This window comes from Mus caroli, unplaced genomic scaffold (assembly GCF_978045245.1).
Source record: "Mus caroli unplaced genomic scaffold, Mus_caroli_1 scaffold_17, whole genome shotgun sequence".
Lineage (NCBI taxonomy): Eukaryota > Metazoa > Chordata > Mammalia > Rodentia > Muridae > Mus > Mus caroli.
The window spans coordinates 5,003,043-5,023,109 of record NW_028227272.1 but is presented as its reverse complement, the minus strand read 5'-3'; the positions used below and the strand labels follow the sequence as shown (position 1 = coordinate 5,023,109).

General features: G+C 49.2%; 1 protein-coding gene across 1 annotated transcript; it reads left to right on the top strand.

Annotated features, from left to right (window-relative positions):
• Positions 1-3,388: 3,388 nt before the first annotated feature.
• Positions 3,389-19,463, top strand: Tmem114 (transmembrane protein 114). The gene is made up of 4 exons (XM_085832236.1): positions 3,389-4,062; positions 4,346-4,426; positions 16,169-16,306; positions 18,866-19,463. The coding sequence occupies exons 1-4, from the start codon at positions 3,846-3,848 to the stop codon at positions 19,102-19,104; spliced, it is 675 nt and encodes a 224-aa protein (XP_085688362.1). The 5' UTR covers positions 3,389-3,845; the 3' UTR covers positions 19,105-19,463.
• The last annotated feature ends 604 nt before the right edge of the window (positions 19,464-20,067 follow it).

Here is a 20,067-nt window from a genome sequence, read left to right as displayed (position 1 = left end):
AGGGGAGAGAGAGACAGAGAGAGAGAGAAGGAGGGAGGGAAGGGAGAGAGGAGAAGAGAGGGAAAGGGAGAGGGGGATGGGGAGGGAGGGAAAGGGAGAAGAGGAGGGGGAGGGGGATGGAGAGGAGGAGGGGGAGGGGAGAGGAGGAGGGAGGGGGAGAGGGAGAGGGAGAGGGAGGGGGAGAGGGAGAGGGAGAGGGAGAGGGAGAGGGAGAGGGAGAGGGAGAGGGAGAGGGAGAGGGAGAGGGAGAAGCATATAATTAGGCTTTCTGGAGTGTATTTGAATTTTACCTTTGTCTATAGGTTGTTGGTGTGAATCCTTTTGGTGATGTTTCAAATGAAAATGATGGTAAAGTGTAGTAGAGTTTCAAAGCAAAGCTGCTGGTGAGAAAATGGGTCAGTGTGTACAGTGCTTGTTGAGTAGGCTCAGGACCTAAGTGTGAATTCCTTTTCTATCCATGTAAGGGTTGAGCATGGCCAAGCTCATCTGTAGCTGCAGTGCCAGGTGAGGGACAGAGGCAGGTGGATCTCTGGGACTCAGGTCAGGCCGCATAGCCTCAGGCGTGATGTTCAGATTCACTGAGAGACCTTATCTCAAAAAACCAGGGAGAACTTGTTGGACACGTTCACTCAAAGAAGACACTCAAAGTTGACCTCTGGCTTCCAAATGTGTCTGCACAGGCGAGCATATTTACACATACACACATGTGCACACACATGTACACATGCACAGATACCATCAGGGTGACAGGGGAAAGAGGGATCTTGTGCAAGATGGTGGATGAAGATGATGCAGCAGAACAAGGAGATGCCATTTGACAGTTGATAGCTCTGTGAGCTTGCAACTATGAAACTATGAATCCAAGCTCATTGCTCTCCACTGGAAAGGCCAAGCTACTGCTGCAAGAATAAAGATTTGTATGGATATTAGAAGATGGAGGTTATCATTAGCACCAACTAAGACCATCTATCTTCCTTAGGGGGTCCCAGCATGAGGCTTATGTATGGAGTGGAGGCATTTCCAAAAAGCAGGCCATGGTCAAATTACAAATTACGAATTACGAGGTGCTGACAAATTTCAGAGGGGGTCTACTTTTCTGATTTGTGGACTGCTGTTATCTACAAGTTGTGTTCTGGGTTCTGTATCCACACAAAAGTAACTGATTTGAAGATCCCACGACCGATGGCCTCCCAAGCACAGCTCGATTAATTGTGATAGCTTGGGATACAAAGGCTGTCTTTTATTCAGGCAACAGGGAAAGATAGAAAGGGGGAGGATCGGGGAGGGCAGGGGAAAGGAGTTTGCCTCCAAGGACAGGAGAGATGACATTTGTGGAGGAATAGTGTTTAACTCATTAGGTGGCTTTAGTCAAAGGTGTCATTACAGCAAAGCTAGTGGGAGACCATTGTCTGGCTGTGTGACTTCCACAATTAGTGACTTTAGAAAGCCAAGAGCAAGTGAAATCCAGGGTCTAATTAGGGTTTCCTGGGTAACATGCGTGCTGATACTGCTGAGGATGAAGATGGGGGTGAGGTTGGAGCTAAGATGGAAAACAAGGACAGCACAAATCTCTATGTTAATTTTCTGCTGTCCTTATCAAGTCTAACCTCGACATTCAACTAGCTTAGCTCCAGTTACCAGGATCCCTCGTTTTTTCTAGTATATCTCTCCAGCTAACACCTCTTAAAATTGTTTTGTGTTGTTGTATGTATATGTGTGTGTACTTTCTCATACATACCATGGAGACTGGAGGTGGGGTTATATCAGGTCTACATTGCTTTATTGTTTTCAGACGGGCTTTTTCACTGAATTTGGATCTAGGCTTGCAGTCAGCAAGCCCTGGCAATCCTCCTGTATTTGTCCTTTTCACACAGAGCTGGGGTTACAGTGCATATGACCCTGTCTACGTTTTTATGTGCATTCTGGGGTTTTGAATTAATATCGTGTGTCTCAAGGGCTCTTACCTGCTGAGCTATCTCTCCAGCTCCCTCACCTCAATTATTCTTGCTTCTTGCCATTTGGTGGTACATGGCAATATCACAGATATTGGGGGTTTTGGCCCCCTCACCATGAGGTTAGAATATTTCAGTCTCCTACTTAGACTTTCCAAAGATTTAAACTGTCAGTCCAATGAGCTCTGAAATCCCAAGTCCCACTCATGAGTCTGCAGACCTGTACACTGTTGCTTTCTACCATCTTGTCTCTTTCTTCTAAGCCCCCTTCCCTCACCAGATTCTTGAAACTTCTCTGTATGTAGCAAACTTTCACACTCCTGCAGGTAGGGTAAGCTGCTGGCTTGTCCACGTCTCAGGGTCAATGCTGCTTCCCCAAAGACTAACTGAGGCCTCCCATCTGGTTACTCACCCCTATTCACTGACTTCAGCGTTACAGTTCTTTAAAACGGTGTCACAGCAGCATCAAGGGTTTGAGTTCTCAGCGAAGCCATCTGGTTACTCACCCCTATTCACTGACTTCAGCGTTACAGTTCTTTAAAACGGTGTCACAGCAGCATCAAGGGTTTGAGTTCTCAGCGAAGAAGGTAGCAATGAGGGGCCATTGAGAACTGCAGACTGCAAGGCAGGCCATCTCTGACTCTTCAAACCTGCTTCCCTCACTCCCATAGCCATACACACAGGAGAGTTTCCTTGGGGTGTCTTGCTTTAGGAATGGGAAGTCTGGGCTGCGATTGGACTGCTAATGCCCTTTCTTCTTAGCATGGACCCTCGTGCCAGACGGGCCGGCTTTGGAAGTGTTTCAAAAGCAATGAGAGGTTTTGTGCTGAGGAAGGGGATGGCAGTATTGACAACGCTGGTAATGGCGATGGTAAAGAAAATGGTAACTGTGTTTGTGGTAACAGTGGTGATGAGGTTGTTATTGTTGGTGTGGTAATGGTGACAGGGTGAGGGTGGGATGACGGCGGTGGTGCTGATGGTGGGGTGAGGGCAATGGTAGAAATGGTGAGGCTGATGGTGCTGGTAGTAGTGGTGACGTAGATGATGGGGTGGCGGGTAGGGCTGTGGTGTTAGTGAAGTGCTGGTTGTGATGATGAAGATTTTGTTGACAAAGAAAATAGAGTCACAGAACCTAATGTTCCCTGTTGACTAAAATAATTTTTGTGAAAAAAAAAATCCCGACCTTTTCTTTTGTAGTCAGCAGAGGAAAATTACTTGAAGGTGCATTTTGGAATCAAAAGCGCCTCAGGAGGAGGCTTTGCAGGAGACTCTGCAACCCCAGATTAGAGAAAGTCACCCTCCTCTGACTCCCTAGTATCTGAAGTCCGCCTTCTCTTCAGCACCGCCCCCTTGGCACCTCCCTCAGTCCAGCCTTCTCGTCTTGTGAGCCCAGTCTTCTTGAGGTTTCAGGACGCTCGCCCCGATCCGGAGCGGTGGGAAGCGAAGATAGACGCCGGCTGAACTGGGGGCGCCGAGGTAGAGGTGTGGGGAGAACAAGGAGGACTGAGGTCGACAGAGGCGGGGAGCGGCTGGAGGGGTTCATGGAGGGTGAGGCAGGGGAGTGGAGGCAGTAGTCGGGGGCTGGGGAGAAGAGTGCACAGCCAGAAAGAAAGAGACGCTGGAACGGGGCGCAAGTTGGAGCTGCGAGAGCAGGTGGCACCTGTGCTAGTCGGACCGAGGAGGGTCGGGAGGCACTAGGGTGGAGGTCTGCGGGGACAGGGATCCCTGAGGTCACTGATCTGGGCCGGAGCACGTGCGGGTGGGATCGCTTAAGTGAGGGCGGTGGAGCCAGAGTTTGAGCCGGATTCCAGATCCACGCTGGAGAATCTGGAGTGCAGCGAACAGACCGGGAGCGTGGGCAGGAGCCTGCGCCCCGGGGCCCAACGCTGGGAGATGCGGGTGCGCCTGGGCGCTCTGGCGGGAGCGGCGGCGCTGAGCGGGGCTCTGAGCTTCGTGCTGCTGGCAGCCGCCATCGGCACCGACTTCTGGTACATCATCGACACCGAGAGGCTGGAAAGGAGCAGCCAGAGGGTGCGGGACCAGGGACCGGCCAACCGCAGCCAGCAAGAGCCTCTTAGCTCCCACTCGGGACTCTGGAGGACTTGCCGAGGTAAGGGTCCTTCCAGGGTCGGTGTTCTCACCTGGGTGCAGTACCTGGGACCTGTTGCTTGCCTCATACTCCTGTCTCAACCTCCAAGCTCACAGTGCCAAGCACTTAGGGGTGCTGGGAGGATCGACAGAGAGGCTGGCCTGCAAAAGTACGAAGTGCCCAGCTTACAAGTGCATTAACACCCTCTTGATTTCTTGGGCCGGAGACATCTAGGGCAGCTTTGGGGCGGGGGGTGGGGGGGGAGTTTCAGGGTTCTGCAGGTGAAACTCCTTCCTCCCATCAGTCCAGAGCTCCTGCACGCCATTGATGAACCCTTTCTGGCAGGAGAATGTGACGGTCAGCGACTCCAGCAGACAGCTTCTCAGTAAGTCTGGGGACAATGGATGGAGGGAACAGTCCCTCAGTTTTGATGCTCTTCTCCAAACCTGAACTTCAGTGGTCATGGAGGCTGTGGGTGGGAGGCCTTTGACCACAGGGCCTGAGAGGGTGGGGCTATGCCTGGGGGCGGGGCCACTCTTATTTTAACTTGAAGGTATGTAGAATTCATCCAACCAACAGACAGCCCTGTGCACCATTGGTGACTGAGCTAGACCTCAAATCCAGGCAGTGCCCTCTAGGCCTTTCTGGACTTGCTGTGGAAAGAGGTCCTCACTACACAAGCAATTACATTTGAGTGGTAGTCCTCATGAAAGAAGGTGGGGGAGTCCAAGCCAGTGTCCAAACACCTTTGGATGGTGACGCTAAATGAAAGGTCTTGTCCAGTAGTCTGAGGGCCAGTTTGTCAGTAAAAAGAGTGTGGGGTGATTTAAGGCAGGTACTTTGGAAGAGGCGAGCATCCTGTTGCCTGAAGGGTGGTCACATGTGACTTGTTGGTGCCTGGTTTTCCCAGCACCTCCCACAGGGTCTGCTACTTAGAGAATTGAAGCTCAATATAAAAGGAAAAGGGGCTTGAATGACACCTGTGGCAGAACGGGGAAAAGGGGGTTAATTTTGTTTATTGGAATTTAGGGCGGCCCAGACACCAGCTAAGAGCTTTCCATCACTGTCTCTGATTCTCACATCCACCCTGCTCAAAGTTGGTATCTCCCTCTTCTCTCCACTACTGTGTCAGCACTGGGTATTAAACACACGTTCATACAGGCAAACGTTCTACCACTGAACTCAATCAATCCCTGTCTCTCTCTTCTTCATTTCAGTTTTTTTTTTTTTTGAACTAAGTTTTCTAGCCTGACCTTGAACACACACTGCAACTCTGTCAGGCCTGGACTTGCAATTCTCCTGCCTCAGCCACCTGAGTAGCTGGAATTATATTTAGCACCAGGCCTGGAGCATTGTCTCTGTGTTTGACTTTCACTTGGCAACTGAGTCCAAGAAGGGTCTTGAGAGGGGATATGAAACGAGAATGGACATCCATAGACGTTGGGTGTGGGTAGTATTGGACAGACAGCCTGTGGCTTAGGAAGTTACCCTTAGCCCTCCTCTCTGTTTCTTCCCTAGCTCTTCCCTCTGCATCTCAGGTTCCCTCTTGCTTAGGACTTTGCACATGCCAATTCCTGACATCTTCCTCATGTCCCTCTGCTCCCACCTACTAGCTTAGCTTTGCTAATTCTGTTCTGATTCTGAACAGGTCATTTGGCTTTTTGAAGTGTAGAATCTCACCTTTTCATTAGACTGTAAATTCCATGAAGGCAGAGATTTTTCTCTATCCTGCCCATTGTTGAAATCTCAGTACTTAGCACAGAAATTGGCAGACAGCAGATCACAATCAAAATTATATAGATATGAATGAATGGAACAGTCAATGAATGGATAGATGGATAGATTAATGAATGATTAGATTGATGGATGAGTTAGTGGATGAATGGATGGATGGAAGAGTGAATGACTGGATAGATGGATGAGTGAGTGGATGAATGAGTGAATGACCAGATGGATGGAGGAGTGAGAGGATGAGTGGATGAATGGATGGATGGAAGAGTGAATGACTAGATGGGCAGAGGAGTGAATGGATGAATGGATGACTGGATGGATGAATGAGTGAATGACTAGATGAATGGGGGAGTGAGAGGATGAGTGGATGACTGGATGGATGGAAGAGTGAATGACTAGATAGGCAGAGGAGTGAATGGATGAATGGATGACTGGATGGATGAATGAGTGAATGACTAGATGGATGGAGGAGTGAGAGGATGAGTGGATGAATGGATGGATGGAAGAGTGAATGACTAGATGGGCAGAGGAGTGAATGGATGAATGGATGACTGGATGGATGAATGAGTGAATGACTAGATGAATGGGGGAGTGAGAGGATGAGTGGATGACTGGATGGATGAAGGAGTGAATGACTAGATGGATGGATGAATGGATGGGTGGATGGATGGATGGATGGAGGAGTGAATGACTGGATAGATGGATGAGTGGATGACTGGATGGATAGAGCAGGGAATGACTAGATGGGTGGAGAAGTGAATGGATGGATATACAAATAGATGACTTGGAACCAAAGTGTTTCTCTCAAGTCCAGTAGCATTCTGGGAAATATTTAACAAATAGCTCTCTTGAAAAAATTTAGAGCCCTTTATTTATAATATTAGCCCTTTCTGTGTTACATTTCCACTTTGATCAGTTTTACATTGTCAGCATAATATTTCCTGCTCATAAAATTCCCCAAATCTTACCTGGCCCTTGTCAGCTCCAGCACAACTCTGTGTAAGTTTCCACTGCCAGAGGCTCCCCTGTGGTCACCCCCATGTGGGAGCTGAGGTGGGGTGTGGGCAGTCTGTACTGCTGTGTGCTCCAACTGCGCTGAGAGGTGCTTTGGCTATTGTTTGAGTAGTGCTTCAAGAATCATCTAGAATTTGTGTTTGAAGTATGGGAGAGAAGGGTCTATCCCTAACTCAGTGCCTTCTCTGGACCTCTTGATCCTGGAGTAGGTTTCTTGGCCTTTCTAAGTCTCATTTCCACACTGATGAAAATGAGGTGTCAAACCCATTCAGGGTGCTGTCAGGACCCCAACACAGGGATGAAAATACACAAAACACTTGGGAGGCTGAGTCAGGAAGACCAAAAGTTTAAAGACTGCTGAACTCCAATGTGAGTTCAGTGTCGGCCTGGGCAACTTAAACTAAGTGAATAGTTCTGGAGATAGAGTTCAGTGACTTGCCTAGGATGCACAAAGCCCTGGGTCCTACCCCCAGCACTGGGGGGTAGATAAAAGAATGATAACACAAGACATCACACGATCAAAATGAGCAGTTAAGACCCCCACTTCGCTCTTTAGCTGTTGTGTGTGGTGCCTCAAAGAAGGGCTTGGCAGACTCAGGGCTGGCTCTCAGCGATCACTCACTGTTCTCACTAAACCCTCTCCAGTCTCCTTTTAACCTGTGATACACTGGTGACCCTTTGTCAAGGCTGGTGCCATCATTGAGCCACCTCGTCCTGCTTAAATCCTATTGGATCCACATAGACAGAGTTGGCCCTGGGCTGGCTTTCCTCTCAGCTTGCTACTGCAAGTGCCCTGCTTGTCCCCTGAGGCTGGGAAGCAGGCAGATTCTTGGCTGCACTCAGCCAGCTCTTCCCCTGGGATGTAGTCTAAGCAGCAGATTTTTGTGTGACCTTGGGTATTGCCTCTACGTGTCTGGGCCTCAGCTCCCTCACATTGAGGGTAGGAACCATCTTCTTTCTAATCTTTTAGAAAATCTCCCTATTGCACAGAGAGCTTTTAAAACAATGTTTACTGTTATTGTGTGTAGAGTCTGTGTAGATCAAAGGACCACTTCATGAGCTGGTCCTCCCAACCTTCATCTGGGGATGCACTCAGGCCACAAGACAGGCACGGAAAGCCCTTTACTCACTGAACTGCCTGATGGCCTCCTTCTAAGCCTGTGGTGAGGGTGGAATTTGGGAGTTGCCTTTAATAAGTCTGGGGTGGTGGGTGCTTGGTTACATATACAGCCAGGAGCTGGGGCTGCTGTTGTCTCCATTGTATTAGCCAGGAATGAGGGCAAGCTGCCCCTTCGGACTGTACACTCATTGAAATCACCCCCAGAGAGAGCTTTTTCTCAGAATTGGTTTTTCCCCATAAATGAATTTTGTGTTTGGTCCAAGCTCTTTATGATATAAAGATGTTCCAGTCATTTAAAGATCCATTACATTGGCCAGAGAGACAGGTCGACAACAGAGTTCTGAGTCAACTCCCTAAGCTCATCCTGGTGGGCATGGATGGGCAGAAAACCCACGTCTGCCCAGGGACCACTTGAGCACATTCTGACCCCTGCAGGCAGAGTGGTGGGGCAAACCCCATCACCGCTGCCTCTTGATTCCATTTGGCCATCTGGGAGGAGGAATGTGAGCAGACTTGCGAAGTTCAGAACAGATGGCCCAACTCCTTACCTCTTCCAGTCAGGGGCCAGAGAAAGCCATCTGCTCTAGAATGAGCTCTGTTACTGTGACAAAGCTCCCTGACGAAAGCGACATAGGCAACAATTCCAGTGTATAGTCTACTGCTATGAGGGAGCCAGGGCAGGAACATAACTGCGGCCATGGCCAACAACATAGAGGGATGGGTGGATGCTTGCTTCTTTGTTTGTATTTTCTCTACTTCATGTTGTCCAGGGCCCCATGCATGAAATAATGCCTTCTACATGCAGGGTGGATCTGCCCACCTCAATCGACAACCAAGACACCCTCACCCCGTAGACATGCTCACAGGCCGACCAGGCCTAGATAATTCTACATTAAGACTCTTCCTGAATGAAAACCAATTAGTTCGGCATCCAGGGGGCATGTTCCTTAGTAGCAGAGTCTTGATAACCAGGCTTGAATACTTATTTGGCTTTCAGATTTGCTCCAGGGAAATGCTTTTGGGGGCAAGGAGTTTATCACTTAGCTCTCTAAATGAGTCCGATGGACAGTGAGCAGGCTTAGGGTATCAGTCAGGAATCTTTCTGTAGCAAACGACAGAAATACCGATTATGCCAACTTAAAAGGAATGGCTGGCCCGTGTTTTTTGAGGTGGTCCGGTGTGTTGGGATCCCTGGGGCTCTCTTTCTTTTCCTCCTTTTGTGAGCTTCACTTTGGAAGGGGGTCTGTTTGGATCTGAGTCCTGCAGCCAAGTAGGGAGGGGCTTCTGCACTGCTAAAATTTCCAGTCAGGTATCCTATTGGGCCAGATCGAGTCATGTGCCTGTGTGTTGAGCCAATTGCGTGAAGCTAAAAAGATGTTGTATGGTGATTGGCCAGGCTGACACCATTTATTTATTTATTTATTTATTTATTTATTTTTATTTTTTTCCCCTTTCCAGACAAGATTGGTGTGCGTCACTACACCAGGCCTTGTGGTCAGTCTTAATATAGGTGCAGAAATGGCATCAGGCCCTTAAAGACAAGGGATAGAAAGTGGGGACTCTTGACTGCAACTTACCCACTTGTATGCACTCTCAGCCATCAGCCGTGCCTTTAAGTGGGTTCTTCTGGGAGGAAATGAGATCCTATACGCAAAGATCCAGGGATAGGATCTGAATACAGTAGGAGCTCAATTAATGCCTTAATGTTTAATGTAAAATGGAAAAAATGGAACTAGTAATTGGAGATATGCTTATTTTAGAGATTTCTGGAAGCTGGTAGGATGGCTCGGTGGATGCTTGCTGTGCAAGACCATAGATTTGGGTTTTGTTCCCGGAACCCATGGAAACATGGTAAGAGAGAATTGACTCCACAAAGGGGTCCTCTGAGCCCTACATGCATGTTATGACACACATGATCAGATATGGCAGAGACATGATCTCTCTAAAACATGCACACATGCACAAAATAATACTAAAGTTTCTTTTAAAAAAGAATGTGTGTGTGTGTGTGCGTGCGCACACACATATGTACATGTTAGTTGTATATTTGTGGAGGCCAAAGGTGGATGTTGGGTTTCTTCCTCTATAACTTTACACCTTTAAAAAATTTTTTTGAGACAGGGTCTCTCACTTTACCTGGAGCTTCTTGTTTCAGGTAGACAGCTGACAGGATGACCAGATGTCCCCCACCCACCTGCCCGACCTATGGGGTTACAAGTGGGTGCTGCCACACCTGGTGTTAGTGCAGATGCTGGGGTTTTGAATTCAGGCCCTCACGGTTGCAAAGCAAGCATTTTACCCCTGAGCCATTTCCCCATCCTGATCCACTGATTCATTTAGTGTGTATTTATTTTACACTAGCATTGGGCTGTCTGTCTGGCATTGAATCTCATCAGATATTGGCTTCTGTCAGCCAAACACTGGTCTTATCTCTTCAGACATATCAACTGATTTAATCTCCACCACAGATAGCCTAATATCAATATCATACTTATTATTATCATACTCAGTGTTGTAGGTGAGAAAACATGGGATACAGGGTGTAGGTGAGTTACATTTGTGTAATAGCTGGCAGGTTTGGGACTTGAACCCTGGCAGTTTACTTTTGGAATGGTGCTGTGTTGAGCCACATTTTAGTACAATGCATGTATAAGACTTGTAGGCTTGGAGAGCTGGCCTGCCATGAAAGCATGGGACCCAAGCTCAATACCCAGAACCTACAAAACCCAGTCCAAACAACAACCAAAACCAAACCAAAATTCATAAGCCCCCTGGAAAAGAAACCCATCAGTGATGGCACATGCTTGTCACCCCAGAACTTGTAGGTGGATGGCCAAGAGACAGGTTCTTTGTCTAGACAGCTGAGTTGTGAATTCCAGGCCAGCCGGAGACTCTTGTCTTGAAACCCAAACTGAATGATGCTCTTAGAAATGACTCTTGGGGTTGACCTCTGGCCTCACACAGGTTCACTCAGACTTGAACATGCAGGAACATGTAAACACACACACACACACACTGGGTCAGAGTTTCAGGCTGTTTTGCCTCAGGCAAGAAACTTTGAGGAGGATGAATAAGCCAAGGCAGGAGATAGGATTGGGTCAGAATGTTCCAGAGACAGCCAGAAGCCTTACGGTTCTGGAGGGTGGGCTAGAATGTGCTTTTCAGAGGCATACCCCTTCTTTCCAGATTCATCTTCACCCATGTCTCTTCTGAGTAGGTGGCCGTGATCAAGCTGGTCAGATGAGGACCCAGAGGGTCAAGTGCTTTCCCTAGCAAAACAGGCTGGCGGCAGAGGCTGACTGAGGCTGGGGACCTGGCCTGGCTATCTCTGAAAAGATGAGGTTGTGGGCGGGGAAATCGCCAGACTGGGTTTCCTGGCATTCAGGATGCACGGGCGCTGCAGTCGTGTGGAAAATTAAAATGAAGCTGGGTGCGAAATGAGAATGGAAGAGCGGGGGTGGAACCAGAGGGGACATAAAACACACAACGCCACAAAGCTCTGGGCATAGCAGGGAAATAATGTGTGATTTCCTCAGAGCGGTACTGCAGGCAAGGTGGGGTGCAGAGAGCAAGTGAGGCCAGAGCCCGGCAGTCTGCTCTGCTTTGGATATGGAATCTCCCCTCACAGTCTTGGTCTGTGGAGAGGTCACCGAGTGTCCAGGGCAGAGAGGCCACTGAGTGGCACTAGCTGTGTCCGTGGCGAATCTGTGGATGTGTCTGAGTTATGAGCTGTAGTACGAGCAGGTTGAGGAAGTGGCTGAGAGTGTTCCTGGCCTCCCCCGGCACCTCATCTCCTCCTCACTCCCTAGAGATGGGTAGCTCTTGTTTGCTATGGCGTTTCTGCTGTCTCCAGCCTGAGAGCCAGGAAACGCGGTGAGCATAGACAGAAGCCTTGGGAACTCAGCCCAAAGCAACCTTTCTTCTTTTTAGTTTTCTCTCACTCAGATGTTTTGCCACAGCTGACTAATGCAGGGCCTCAACTCCTTGGGAGTGTGAAGGTTTGGGTATGAAGGCAGCCTTTCTGGGGCACCTATGGAAAGCCAACCCATGCTTAAAAATCTTAAAACATTGATTCCACTTGTACGATCTCTGTGACATTTTTGTTTGTTTGTTTTTCTAGACAGGGTTTCTCTGTGTAGCCCTGGCTGTCCCAGAACTCACTCTGTAGACCAGGCTGGCCTTGAACTCAGAAATCCACCTGCCTCTGCCTCCCAAATGCTGTGTGCACCACCACTGCCTGGTTCTCTGTGACATTTTTAGGACGAGGTTTACCGTGTTTGTTTGAAGTGGTGGTGAAAAGCCTCGGGGGGTGGAGGGGGTGCGGGTCAGATGGAGGATGAGTAGACATTTATGTGTATGCACGATGTTAAGGAAAATTATGGAACCTGTAAGATGAAAGGATTAATATGCCTAGAACATTAAGCTGCGTGGGGGAATGGCTGTGCTAGTTACAGAGTGTTACAGGCTGTGCACTGCTGTTTGCTGCCATCCCTCAGTCCGATTAGTCAGGGTTCCCTTATTAGGACACCTGGCTTGTTCGACTCATGAGCACAGAAAGTTTATTTTTGTTCATGGATCTGAAGGTCACATTGTGCTGTTCTCAGTTGGGCCCATCACTTTGCGGCTGTGGTGACACAATGTGGTGGGGACACTTGGCTGAGCAAAACTGCTCCCTTCACAGCCGGGATGTAGGAATGAGACGAGAGCAGGCTCTCACCGTGTCCTTGGAAGGTACATTTCCATCCACTCAGACCTCACTTCAGGCCCAGCTCCTGCTGTTCTCATCACCTCCAGATGATGAGCTTCTGAGACACTTATCCTAACCATAGCCAGTATAACACTCAGATCTATAATGACGCCATAGAGCTATCTACAATGTAATGATACCATGGTCACCATAGCAACCATCTATTGAGCATCTACTTTTGGCATATATGATACTCCTACTGTGTATCACCTAAGGTGTATGGTAGTGTGGTAAATGATACTACTAACAAATAAACATACCTGGATCTAAGAAATGACTCAGTAGGCAGGAGCACTTGCCTCATACACCTTGTGACCTGAGTTCTATTCCTAAGACCCAGGTTCATTAGATTTTTGTCCTGTTGTCATAATAGAAGACCTATGACAAGGACAACTTATTGGAAAGGGCTTATTTGGCTCATAGTTCCAGAGGGATAGAACTCAATCCCAGTATGGAAGGCAAGGCAGATTGCAGGAGCAAGAGGCAGGCTGATCCCATTACATCCACACCAAGGAAGCAAAAACTGAATGGAAGATGGGGTCAGGCTATAAAGCCTCAAAGCCCACTGGACCTCTGTGATGTACATTTTCTGGCAGAGCCCCTCTTCCCAAAGGTTCCACAACCTTAACAAACATTGCCTCCAGCTGGGGACAAAGTGTTCAAACACACGGGCCTACGGGGAACAGTTCATATGCAAACCACATGTAGAGGTGGAAGGAGAGACCTGACCCCACAAAGCTGTCCTCTGATATCCACATGCATGCCACGGTATGCCACTCCTACATTAAATGAATACATTTTAAAAGAGAGATGCCCACACCCTCAGCTCCAGAATCAGTGAATGACTGGCTTTACTTGGGAAGAGCAACACTGTGAATGGAGTTGAGGATCTTGAGTTGAGGCTCTCTTGGGTTAGTGTAATAGGCTATAAGGCCCATGATGAACGAGTGTCCTTACAAGAGGAAACACACAGAGAAGAGACAGAGGCAGAGGGAGAACCTGGAGTGGCGCTGCCTAAGCCAATGTTGCTGCCTGCTGTCCCAAAGTGGCTGCTGAGAGGCAGGGCCACCCCCTGCCGTGGGGATGAGGACCAGGATTTCAAACACCTTGACTCTAAAGCTTAGCAAATAAATCCTTGGTGGTGGCTTATGGTTTGGCTGGGTCTCGAGTTGCCCAGTCTGGCCACGCATGCACGGTGTCGCTGAGAGTGACCTTAAATTTTTGATCCTTCTGCTTTACCTCTCAACTACTGCGATTATAGGCATGCACGACAATGCCTGGTTTAAATTGCTTGTTTTTGAGATGTTATTATTATTATTGTTGTTGTTGTTATTACTACTATATGTGTATGTGTGTTATGTCAATGCACCCCCTGTGGGCAGTGCTCGTGAGGGCCAGGGAAGAATTGGGCCCCCTTAGAGCTGGCATCACAGATAGTTGTTAGCTGCCACTTGGGTGCTTAGACTCAAATCCTTGGACGAGCTTCTGATGCTCCTAACTGCTGAGTCACCTCTTCAGGGTGCTACACTGAGTCACCTCTTCAGGGTGCTACACACACCCCTTAAAAGGTTTTGAGAATCATGCCTAGTTTCCCTTGGTGTTGGGTTTGGAACACAGTCCTGAATGGTAGGCAAGCAGTGTACGGAACCACATCCCCAGAGCCACACTCTGAGCTTTCATACTGAGCCTTTAATCTCAGTGTTCAGGAGTCAGAGGCAGTGAAATGTCTGAGTTCGAGGCCAGCCTGGTCTGCAGAGTGAGTTCCAGGACAGCCTGGGCTACACAGAGAAACCCTGTCTTGAGAATCAAAACAAACAAAAGACGATGCACGTTTCCACATTCCTAGTACTGGGGTTACAGATGCTGCTGTTGCACCCCACTTTCTTTAAGCTTTCAAACTCAGGTCCTGATGTTTGTACAACAGGTGCTTAATGGACAGACCCATCTCTTCAGCCCCACCCTGATTGGTGTTTTCCTTTCATGTACTGAGCCCCCAACTCACAGGCTCAGAGGATGGGCTATTTGTTGGTTCTCCATTTGACAGATGAGAAAACCGAGGTTGCAAAGCTACCCCCAGCTTGTTATGTTAGAACAGACACTGGAGCCCTGGGGATGGGAATGTGAGCAGCCGGTGCTCAGTCGATCCTGAGACACTGAGGGACACACGAGTGCCAGTGTGCCTGGTGGTTGAGGCTGTTGATTTATTTAATGGCTTTTGAGGATTGTGTAGCACTGTGATCTTGATGCTAATCCCTGTGTGCAGTCTATCAGCTCATCCACAGGGTGTACTGTCCGTGAGCTATTCATCTTTGTCTCTGGAGTGTGGAGCGGGGCTCCTAGCAGACAGCATCTAGTCATCTGCTGAATTTAATATGTCCTGGGGGGAGGGGCCGAGGAGATGGTCTAAAGAGTAAAGCGCTTGTGGCTCAAGGGTGAGAATCCAAGTTCAAATCTCTAGCACCCACAGAAAAGGTCAAAATTGAAAGGGCAATTTCCACCCATTCTACTGTTTTTACAGATAGACCCCAGATCACAGTCAGACACTGCCTGTATGACAGGTTTAAGATCTTGTTCATTATCGTGTGTGGTGTGTGAACAGGTGTAGCACAGCCCACAGAGAGACCTGAGGACAACTTTGTAGCGTTAGCTTTCTCCTCCTGTCTTCAGGCAAACATGGCCAGTGGTTTTGCCTATGGAGCCATCTCACTAGCCCCTGTATTGCATTAATGTTTTATTGTTAAGATCACCAAGGGTTTGGGGTGTAGGATGAGATTAGATCCATGCCCCCCTCCCAGGATAAAATGAGTCATGTGCCTTGAATTTGTGATGTGTCTGTAATTTGGGACAGGAACAGGCAGAGGCAGAACATGAGTATAGGGTTTTGTTTTTGTTTTTCAAGACACGGTTTCTCTGTTTAACAGCCCTGGCTGTCCTGGAACTCATTTTGTAGACCAGACTGGTCTTGAACTCACAGAGATCGGCATGCCTCTGCCTCCCGAGGGGTTGGATTAAAGGAGCGTGCCACCACCCCTGGCCTTGTATGTTTTAAGAAATTAGTTAATTTCTCACAGCTGGGAATGCAAGAGCAACATGTACTCTAAACCACGGAGCCATCTCTCCAGCCCCAGGTATAGGGATTTTATAAGCTGTCCTTTCGCCACCGCCTCTGCTCACCACTTGTCACTGTCTTCAGCTAGAAGGGAACTAGATTTTCCCCGGGAGACTTGGGGGTGTTTATCTCTTAGACTTACTTGGTTATTTGCATATTCATTAGCTGGCTCTTGAGTCGCACTGAGAGAATAAGTAAATAATACAACACTGCCCTCTAGGGGTTGCAGAGAGTAAGTGCAAAGATGCTCACAGTTCAGACCGTGCATTCAGGAGTCTCCACGGTTCTTAACTACCACTAGAAGTAGTTGTGTAGACCTACTGTTGTGGGTACGTGGTGAACATATGTAAATGATTGGATGCTACATATTAGTAACCCCCTGTGCCTGTTACCCTCTTCTCCTTAGCTATGCATGGGACATTCGTGATCTTATTGCCACTCAGTCTGATCGTGATGGTATTTGGGGGGATGACCGGGTTCCTGAGCTTCCTCCTCAGAGCTCACCTCCTCCTGCTGCTCACCGGGACCCTCTTTCTCTTTGGAGGTAGGTGTACACCTGCCCGGGGCCTAGGCTCTACAGTTGTACTGATGGTGAGTCCCTTGCTGTAACCCTCTTTAGGGGCAGGTCTCAGCTTCTCTAAGGGCTTCCTCCCATTGTGACAGCAGCTGGGAAAGGCAGTGGTTTTCGGCCTTAAGCTCCCCAGATCTCTGGTTCCAGGAAAAGAAGAAGGACGGGGTAGGGCACAGCCTTAGGAGTCATCCCCAGCATCTTGCTGCAAAGCTGCCACCTCTGTCTTGGTCTCCCAGGGATGGCCTTGGCTTCCGGTTTAGAGCTGTGGGCTGACAACTGCTGCCTTTGCTCCCTTCTGATGTGGGAAATCAGACTGACCAGGCACAGAAGGACACAGTGCACATGCATGGCTTCACTGGGCTGTAGGTTCTCAGTAAGCAGAGCTCATGGTGAGACAGAACAGAACCATAAGTAGGAGCAGCGGATGGGTCTGGGGACACGTCAGCTGTGTGGCACTCAGCTTCATTTAGCAGGCATAAGTTCAGGGACCTATTGTCCATCCTCGTGATTAGAGTCAGTACCCATAGATGGTGTATCCATACACCCTGCACTTGAATGTGGCCAAGGGGTAGATTTTTATGTGTTTCACCATAAAAAGAAGTTGTGTGAGTTGACCCATGTAGTCAACAACGTCTTAAGCTACTCCATGCACACACATTGTAGCCATGTGCATCATACTCTGAAAATGTGCAAGGTTTACTGCGAGAAAGTGACACACTTCAGGGCATGGCAGTACATACCCATTAGGCTGAGTGTTGATTTCAAGCTGAAATCCAGATAATAACGTACAGTGTAGCTTTTTTATTTTTTTATTTTTCTTGAGACAGGGGGTTTCTCTGTGTAGCCCTGGCTGTCCTGGCACTCACTTTGTAGACCAGGCTGGCCTCGAACTCAGAAATCCGCCTGCCTCTGCCTCCCGAGTGCTGGGATTAAAGGCGTGCGCCACCACGCCCGGCTCTACAGTGTAACTTTTACAAACAGAAAACAATACCAAATCAAGCCACACCTCTCAAACCCAAATCCAAACCACACCCTCCAAAAACCCAAACCCATCCTTAAACCAAACCTAACCAAACCAAACTTACCCAACCACATCCAAACAAAGGCCGGGCCGACAGACACTGGCCGAGGCAGTTCTGTTTACATGCCTGGCTACAGGCCTTGGGAAAGTGGGACCCACAGCCCAGATGGGTGCCCTCTGGCTCCCTGAATTACAACAAGAGAAAGAAAGACAGAGGCCTAGGAAATGGCTCAGCATGTAAGAACATTTGGTATGTAAGCAAGAGAACCCCCAAAGGCTAAGATCCCCCCAAACCATGGAACAATCCAGGCATGATTGTGTGTGTGTGTGTGTGTGTGTGTGTGTGTATAGAATGGGAAGGAGGAAGGGGAGGAAACAGGAGGATGTTGCTAAAATTTCTCCCTAGAAAAGGTGTAAACCACATCTTTCCCCCTTCTTGGGTCCCAATGAGGAAGTTCACTGATTCAATGGAAGTTCACTGGGGGAACCTGTGAGTTTATGAGGCTTACAGACAGAGCAGTGGGTGAGGGGTTACAGGCAGGGCATAGATGACCTTAAAGCAGCCACCCCAAAAGGTCTGTACCCACCCAGCATGCGTGATGACTCCCTGTGGCTGTATAGATGAAGCCCACCCCTTTCCTCCCCTCCAGATCTCCTCCAACCCTTCCCCGACGCCCACAAAAAATCAGGGTAGAAATGCTTCTAATGGTGGTGGCTAGATACTCAGGTGAGGGTGCTAAGACCCTCCCTGCCCCCTCCAGGCCAGCAGAACTCCTGATGTTGGCAGCAGTTTGGCTGGGAGGACAGTCCTGCATAACAGAGGGAGAGGGGAAGAGGAGAGAGATAGAGGAGGGAGAGGAAGGTAGGGGGAGGGAAATGAGGGAGGAGAAAGAGAAGGAGAAAGAGGTGTATGTGAAGAAAATCCAGCTCTTATGTTAAAAGAATAGAAGTTTTTTGTTTTTTTTCCTGGAGCTGAATATTAGTGACCATGGTCTGGGAACAGAGATTCAGGTCTTCGGTCTCCACAAATATCATGTTCCAATGAAGTAGAAATTCATGGAATGTTTTATGGCAACGAATAAAGAAAGCCATAAGTGGTCCATCGGTGGGTACATTTGGGTAGGTGAGTTTAAGTAAGATGCGGAGAAGGCTGCTCTAGGGCTGGCTTGCTGACAGCCCGCTAAGCCCTTTGACAGGGGCGGACAAGTCGCAACATCATCGAAGTCTTAATCAACCCGCCTTTGCAGACATAGGTTTTTTTCCAGGACTTCTCAGGCACAAAGGAGAAGGAAGGAGACAGGGAGGAGGGAGGAGGTGAGAGGAAGGGGAGTTGAAAGAAGAGTGAGGAAGGAAGCTGAGGGGGTGGAGGAGAGAAGGGGGGTTCAGGAGGGAACTGGGTGGTGGTGGTGGCGGTGGTGGTGGTGGTGGTGGTGGTGGAGGAGGAGGAGGAGGAGGAGGAGGGAGGGGCAGGCTAGGAGGTCTTGAATGACTGTCCCTGTCTTTCCCTGCAGCCATGGTGACCCTCACTGGAATCAGCATCTACATTGCGTACTCGGCAGCTGCCTTCAGAGAGGCAGTATGCCTCCTGGAGGAGAGAGCCCTGCTGGATCAGGTGGATATACGCTTTGGCTGGTCCCTGGCCCTTGGCTGGATTAGCTTTGTAGCTGAGCTGCTCACTGGGGTGGTCTTCCTGGCAGCGGCGCGTGCGCTCAGCCTGAGCCAGAGCCAGAGACAGGACCAAGCCATCTGAGTTTGGCCAACCCAGGAGGCGCAGGGCCTTTTGGACCCAGCTCAGTGGATGGCAACCTTTTCTTACTCAAATACCACTGACAGAAGCCAGAAGGCCAGTGGTGGCTCGCTGAGGATGAGCGCCCCCTGGCTGCTGTCTTTGTGCTATCTGGGCTGCCCAGTCTGCTGTGATGTGCGCATGTGTGTGCCTCTGGTAGACCGGAAGAGGAGAGGGAGTGTGGAGCCCTAATCACCTGAAATAAACACCAATCCTAGTCATCCGGTAGTTTTGCAGCTCTGCCTCACTCTGCGCCTCCGCTGGCTTCATTTTGTCCGTGGCCCTGCCCTTTGGATCAGCTTCTCTTCTTTGTTAGAAGATGCTGGGTGGATCAGAGAGGTGGGATAACGTGTGCAAAGGTGCACAGAGATGCGGGCATGCTTGGCTCTTCAAGAGTCACCCTGTCACGGTGGTGGCACACGCCTTTAATCCCAGCACTTGGGAGGCAGAGGCAGGAGGATTTCTGAGTTCGAGGCCAGCCTGGTCTACAGAGTGAGTTCCAGGACAGCCAGGGCTACACAGAGAAACCCTGTCTCGAAAAACCAAAAAAAAAAAAAAAAAAAAAAAAAAGAGTCACCCTGAGTCACCCTGTCTGCCAGCACAGCATCCCAGGGTTGTGTGGGGTCCTTCTACCTCAGATGCTACCTTACGCTTCACACAATCTGGACACAGACAGGAGGACACAGTGGGTAGCACCAGGGAGAAGTCAGAGCTCTGGGGTCCCAGCACCAAAGAGGGAAGGTTTCCTGAGTGAGTCACTCCAGCCAGTGTGTGTGAATAGAGGGGGTCGGTGAGAGTAGAGTGGAGGGAGAGGTGGAGGAAGGGGTTAAAGAAGGAAGTGGAGGGGGTTGGGAAGGAAGGGATGGAGGGGGGAACAGAGGGTGGAGGAGGAGAGTGGAGGTGAAGAAGAGCATGTGGGAGGGTTGG

Coding starts and splice junctions, on each gene's coding strand:
- Tmem114 (XM_085832236.1), top strand. CDS start 3,846: ATGCGGGTGCGCCTGGGCGCTCTGGCGGGAGCGGCGGCGCTGAGCGGG. Junction 4,427..16,168: donor CTCCAGCAGACAGCTTCTCA/GTAAGTCTGGGG, acceptor TCTTCTCCTTAG/CTATGCATGGGACATTCGTG. Junction 16,307..18,865: donor GACCCTCTTTCTCTTTGGAG/GTAGGTGTACAC, acceptor CTTTCCCTGCAG/CCATGGTGACCCTCACTGGA.